At 45.6% G+C, this 6,418-nt stretch overlaps 1 protein-coding gene across 1 annotated transcript; it reads left to right on the forward strand.

Moving 5' to 3' along the window:
- Positions 1-2,344: 2,344 nt before the first annotated feature.
- Positions 2,345-5,840, forward strand: ADIRF (adipogenesis regulatory factor). Its single transcript, XM_064464833.1, has 3 exons — positions 2,345-2,500; positions 5,452-5,514; positions 5,661-5,840. The coding sequence occupies exons 1-3, from the start codon at positions 2,431-2,433 to the stop codon at positions 5,756-5,758; spliced, it is 231 nt and encodes a 76-aa protein (XP_064320903.1). The 5' UTR covers positions 2,345-2,430; the 3' UTR covers positions 5,759-5,840.
- Positions 5,841-6,418: the final 578 nt, after the last annotated feature.

Raw genomic sequence — 6,418 nt, forward strand, 5'->3', positions numbered from 1 at the left:
CCGGTGCTTGTGTGGAGTTAGAAAATGCTGTTACTGAGACATACGGTGCTGTGGTGATGGATGGCAAAAAATCCATTGCACTGAATGCAATCTAATGTCAGCTTAAATGTATAAGTGATGAAAAACCTGGTGACTGTAGAGAACTATACCTTTTCACTGGTCTTCTATGCTTTTAGTCTATATGTAATAATAAAAAATAGGTCCTTTTTGTATTTGATAACTGTGGTGTGTTTTAATGCTCTATTTTTCACTCCTGTGAGACAAATGTCACCTTCACCTGTTTATAAGGAATGTTGCAATTGCACGTGCTCTCTCTAGTGTTACAATTCAATATGTACCTGCAGTGCGTTGGCGTAATATAATTAGGATTGTTTCTGTAACTTGATTTCTAAACTCGTGTTCATTGGGAAGTCAAAGCATCAGTGCTGGTGCTGTGCTGATCTGCTCTGGTGGGTGTTGCTCATGAGCTAGTGACGATGTGGCTTTTGAAAAAAGTTCTATTTGCAGTAGTGGAGCATGGGAGAGACGGAACCACTCTTCACTTTGCAATTAGGATAGGATGAAAAGGGGTATTTTTTGTGTTTCTTTACAATGTAAACAGTCACTTCACCAAATACACAACCATATCGCCGACTCTGAGTCTTGCTGTCTTCATACATCTCTCCCTGTCAGTAACTGGAGCAGCAGCTGAGCAGGACTAGGAAATGGCCGTTTCCTGCAAGCGAGGCCAGCCATGGCTAATTGAGGATGTTACAGGGAACAACGGGTGCATTTTACCGCTTGGCTGCTGTGCAATGAATTTCCATGGGTCAAATGCTGCTCTGAGTTATCTGAAATATTTCAGCGTTTTTTCTGCATCGTAGGTCAGTTCTGAACTTTGTCAATGCCCCTTGACGTCAAAGACGACATTAATTTAAAACCAAAATTGTTACTTTCCTTCTGTTTTTTCGTGAGTGTTTTCTGGTAGAATTTGTTTTCGGATATGGTGAACGATCCCTTCCCTGCTGTCAGAAGACACAATGATGCAGGGAAGCCCTTCCTCACCCCCAGAAAACCCCCCATGTCATCTTTAATTGACATAAAGTAGGACTTTGTGGTCAGTAAGAAACTGCAGTGGCTGGAAGAAAGCAGAACTCTTGCTGTAATGCTGGAAGGGACACTGTAGAGGAACTGTTCATGAAGTGCAATATCTGGGGTCAGGAGAGAGATTCCTAGAGCCTGCTGTGGCAGTAACTGTAGGCAGAAGATCGGTTTGATAAATAAACCCCTTGTTCTGAGGTAGGTTACTCTTTTTCTCTCCCCTTTTCAGCAACAATTATTTGATCAAAAGAGCAAAAGCTCCTGCCTACTGTGTGAAAGGGCACAAAAGCAATTCTGCTAGGAAGCAGGTAGTCCCAGGAGATAAAGAAAAGCCTAGTTGCGTGGGGTGAGAGCAGCTCCCAGCTGGCTGGGCGACATATTGGAGCCCCGTGAGAGGGACCGCGTGCTTGGCAGCCGGCCTGCTGCCGTCCCGTGGTGCCGCACGCAGGCTGGCCCTGCGCCACGTCCCACCCCGGGCTCTGGCCCGGGACCAAGGCCGCAGCTCAGCTCTGTCGCTCAGGGCGGATGGCGGGAGCCTGGCGTTGCAGCTCGGCGCTGCCTGGCCCCACGAAGGGCAGGCAGAGGCTGCGGGGCTGCGCTGGGCCCTGCAAGCGGGTGCTGCGGGGACAGAGGGGAGGCACGCAAGCCTTGTCTCCTCTCCTGAGCCAGGCGTCGGAAACAAGGGGTTAAAATATTAATAACGACACATAACAAAATAATTAGCTTCATCCAGCACAACAAAGATTTCATCAGATGCTTTAAAAAGCAGGGTTAGCTCCTCCCATTTCTTTTCATAGCCATGAATCCTAAGCCCCCCCCGGGGGAGAAAAAAGTGAGCAAGAATCATCTGAAACTGGATGCTTTTCCTATGTAAGGTTTTGAAACGCCAAAGTTGATTTAAGCAATTCTTCAGCTGAGCGTTTTGCAATGTAATGTTTTTCTGCCCAGTTCACGATGGGCTGTGCCTGTCTGTATCTCCCCCTGCGGCACTGGCTGAGCCATTGGCCAGGACAGCTGGGGCATGCATGCTGTTTACCAGCTCCTCAATATGGAAAAACAAAGCTTTTATTCCTGGGCTATGGAAAACTTCTCCTGATTAATCCACGCCCTCTCTCTGGGGAGGAAAGCATAATAAACACTAACTTCTCTTTACCCTTTAATGCCTCTTATATTATTCACCAAACAAGGTGTCATGGCATTTTCCCTGTTGCACTTTGCATTTGCCATGTAACTGCTGGGAGGAGTCCTGTTTTGTCTATAAAAAGCTGCACTTTGCCGAACACTGTAAGAGAACCGAATTTAGGGATTCACTCACCCACCCTCTGCGGGGAGAGAGGACCGAGCGCAGCCATGTTCGGGTTTGCGAAGAAGCTTGCTGGGGAGGCTGAGCAACAAGCTCAAAGTGCTGCACAGGTGGCAGGTAAATACAAATCGCTGCTTTCCCTTCTCCTGTGCCTTGGGTGTTAAAGTATGTGTCCTGCTCTCACCCCTGCAGCTGGGTGCAAATCTGTCTCTTAGGCATGAATTCTATAGATGCTGTCCTCATGGGTGCAGCTGGTATGTCCTGTAATCTCCAGACCCTCTAACTCTATGTTAAATGAAGGACTGATATTAACTACTGGTTTCCCACATCTTCTCCTGCTCTGGCTTTTACTGTGTGGGTGCCTAGGTGATGCACTGGAGAGATAAGGACAGCAGAACACCAAGGGGGACGGCAAGGCTGCTTATTCAGGGCTTTGTTTTCTAATGTGAACAGCCATGATTGATATGAGTTTTGTAGTAGTGTAGTGGATTAGTTTTCGGAAGCTCTGAGGTCTTTGCTCTGCTCAGTGCTGCACAAATACATGAGTTCAGTGAGCTCTGCCCTGCTGCCAGTGCTCCAGCCCCGCTAGTATTGCAGCCACTCGCCCCACCGAAAGCTGAAGTGTGGTTGCAGGGGCTCAGGGCACCTGAGTCAAGTTTAAGCCTGCAGAAAGTCTTACAGATTTGGTCCCAACTTTAAATAGTGTGCCAGTTAGATGAGCCATTGTTACTGAAGCTTTAACACAGAGATCTGCACTGGTGTGATTACTGCTCATGTATTAGACCAAGTACGGACATTTCAGGAGAGACTGTTTCATATTTCTTTACATGACATTTAGGTAAACTCTCAAAACCTGACACTTTGTCTGTGACTTCAAGTGCAGTAGGAATATTACTTGCAGGTTATATGCCCAACGAAGCAAGTGGAAAGCCTGATACTTATTTACTATCTATTACTATCCTTGGTTCAGTTTGCTAGGAAGACAAAAGATGCCTAATCCCGCACCCACTGCCCCCTTTTCCAAAGTTGATTCTTAAGTCAAATATTTTTACACTGAAGCAAGAAAGAGAAACACTAGGATGTGGGGAACTGGAAGCTAGCCATCAATTTTTGTTCTCAAATGAAGATTCCTTCACTTTGCTTTTGCTGTACAGCAGCCCTAGAAATGCATATTTCTGAAGTTTTTTTGATGTTCCTAATATTTTTCAACATTGTGGAAACATTATCTATGGCTTCTGAAGCTAGAAGACCGATGCAGATGTTTTAGAAGTGGTATTTGTCATCCTGAAGGAGCCAAGTAGTAATCTCAAAGTTCAGCTAATTGAACTAAATATTCTAAACGAAGAGTCAACAAAGTTGATGAGCAAAGACTTTAAATAGTAGCAGCAGTCCTTCCCCTTCCATCCCAAGCACTTGGAGCTAAACTAGTTCTTCAGCTCCACCAGAGGTCTGAAGCTCTTTGCCTGCATGCCACGCACATCTTCCCAGCGAGTCCTGTGTCACAGCACAGCTCTTCCAGCTGGAGTTGGAGCCTGGAACAACGGGAGCTCCCAGCCACTGGCTTGACCCTGGCCACTTGCTTCTGTGCCATCAGCGTGTCCCTTGATGATGGGCAGTAAATACACAGCATGTAATGCTGAACTCGTGTTGCATCAGTGTCAGTATTGCACCTGCTCCTGGGAGTATTACAGAGGTTCCCTCCAAATGCCCATTTAAATGAAAACAAAGGGGGATTTTATGTTGGTTTTTAACTAGAACAAGACTGTCCAACTGGTGGCTGTACAACTATTAATTACCTCATCTCTGAACTACTTCTATTGTGCCTGCACGTGCCTGAAGGTGCAGTCCCAGGAGCTGTCGCTAAGTGCCGAGTTGCACAACTGCGCTTTGCAAGTATTTAAAATTAGCGCCTACCCCACGGTTCCTAAAAGGAGCCATGAAATCAGCTGTGTCCTAAGATTGCTACAGGAAGCACTTTCCTTAACTGCACCTTATGAGCAATGTATGTCATTCATGCTAGAAAACTGTTACCATCACATTAGCAGAAGATGACACACAATGATAATTAGCACGTCTTTTAAGCAGTAGAAAGTGTCCTACAAACCCAAGGTGAAATAAGCCAGTGGCTTTACAAGACACTTAATGAAATAACTCCAGCCGAAGAGGCATTCAATGCAAGCTTGGAGACCTTTGAAGTTTTAGACACTCCCAGTCCACTTAAATAAATGTCCTCCCTCACCTCAGCACTTCTCCCTTATGCAATGTCTGTGGGGAATCTGGCTTGCTCAGTCAGCACCCCCTGCCCTGTCAGGGTCTGCTGTGCAGAACACACTGATGTTCTCACAGGTATTATTTGGAGCCGGGGGATGAAACAAGTGCAGGTTCAACGGAAGGCTGTTTGCCCCAAACTTTTGATTCTTATGAGCAAGAATTCCCTGGTTTGGCCATGGCTTGGCCTGGAGGCCAAACATCCAAATATTTATCACTATTTTCTAGTCTGCAGTTCCTCCACTTTAAGACAATACCTTCTTTTGCTCTTCATATCTCAGTAAGTCTCCTCTATTGAACATTTCCATGCCTTTAAAACTGGCCTGGTTTCTTATAGAATAAAACTTTCTCTAGCTACAAGAGAAAGTATTAGACTCAGCACTAAATTTTGATGTGCTGCTCGCCTTGGACAGTGAGCGTCAAGCTTCATGTAGTTAGTGGAAGAATCTTTACCAACCAAACTGCCCAGGCCTGCTCTGTGCAGGTCCTAGCCAAGCTCAGTAAAAGGAAAGCTTCATTGCATCTGAATATCTACTAGGGCTTGTTTCCTGATATTGTAGGTGTCGCAGACTGTAAATTCCATAATCTTCATCTCTACCAAGACACCTGATAACATGAGGAACTACAGCCAGCTTCCCAACAGCATCTCTTTCCCACTACACCAGGGTGTCCATTCTTACAGAATAATTTTTCATCATCTAGCCTTGAATCATTTAGTGAACTCTTCTAAAATGTGATTACTGAGATTAGGGGAAGGTTAAAGATTCCTGGATTTACACTTGTCTTTCTCCTAATTCTAGCTAATGAGGTGAGCCAGACTGTGCAGCAAGTGGTGGACCAGGCTAAGGATGCTGGTCAGAAAGGTATGGTGACGGTTCTGTTTATTTCAATAACGTCAGTGTAATCCAAGATAGGCTCCCCAGCACTGCCTTGCCCCTGTCCCACACCAGGTGGGAAGGAAAGGTATTGCAGTGATGCTACAGTTACCTTTGTTTTTCTGATTTAAAAGCTATTGATCAAGTCTGCAAAGCTGCTGAAGCTGGTGAAGAAGCTGTTAAAAATGTAGCAAATCAAGCAACTTCGTGGGGCAAAAGCTTTGGACAATGAAGATAAATGTAACACTACTGAAATTTTTGTAAACAGGTTTCTACTGCATGTACTCTTAAATAAAGATAATACTAATACTCTACTGGTTTGCATGTATTCCTTTGGAACGCTTTGGTTACACATATTAAAACAATGTTTACAACCACTGGTCTAGAAAGGCTGGATTACATTGCCGAGCAGGCAGCTAAAGCTGTGCTGTGCTATAATGTGGACAAGCACTGTCTGGTTTTTATGAGCTAAAGGATGGCTCAGAGCAGGCACGATGTAAAGCCAAGGACTTGAGATTTACGCGCGCTCCCGTTTTGCTGCCGAGCGTTCGTTGTGACCGCATGTGTGCGAGCGGCACAAGCTGAGCACCTGAAGAGCCACTGCATGACAAGGTAAGCACCTGCGTGCTTCTGTGACTGCGCTCGTCCTTCTGGTCTTATCTGTAAAACTGCAACTAGATACTGTGCTGATGAGGACTCAGGTGTGTGTAAGGTATACAGAACTACTGTAAAGGGGCCCTGTGATACTCAAACTAACGCCAACAGCAGAACAAGGTGTTACTGCCAGCAGAGTACTTGCTTACCACTGAACTGCCTAACTCTGCCTGAGCTGGATCACTGGTACAACTTCAGCAGCTCTGCACAGCGCAGTATTGATGTGTAGTGTAGCACA

This window comes from Phalacrocorax carbo, chromosome 13 (assembly GCF_963921805.1).
Source record: "Phalacrocorax carbo chromosome 13, bPhaCar2.1, whole genome shotgun sequence".
NCBI lineage: Eukaryota > Metazoa > Chordata > Aves > Suliformes > Phalacrocoracidae > Phalacrocorax > Phalacrocorax carbo.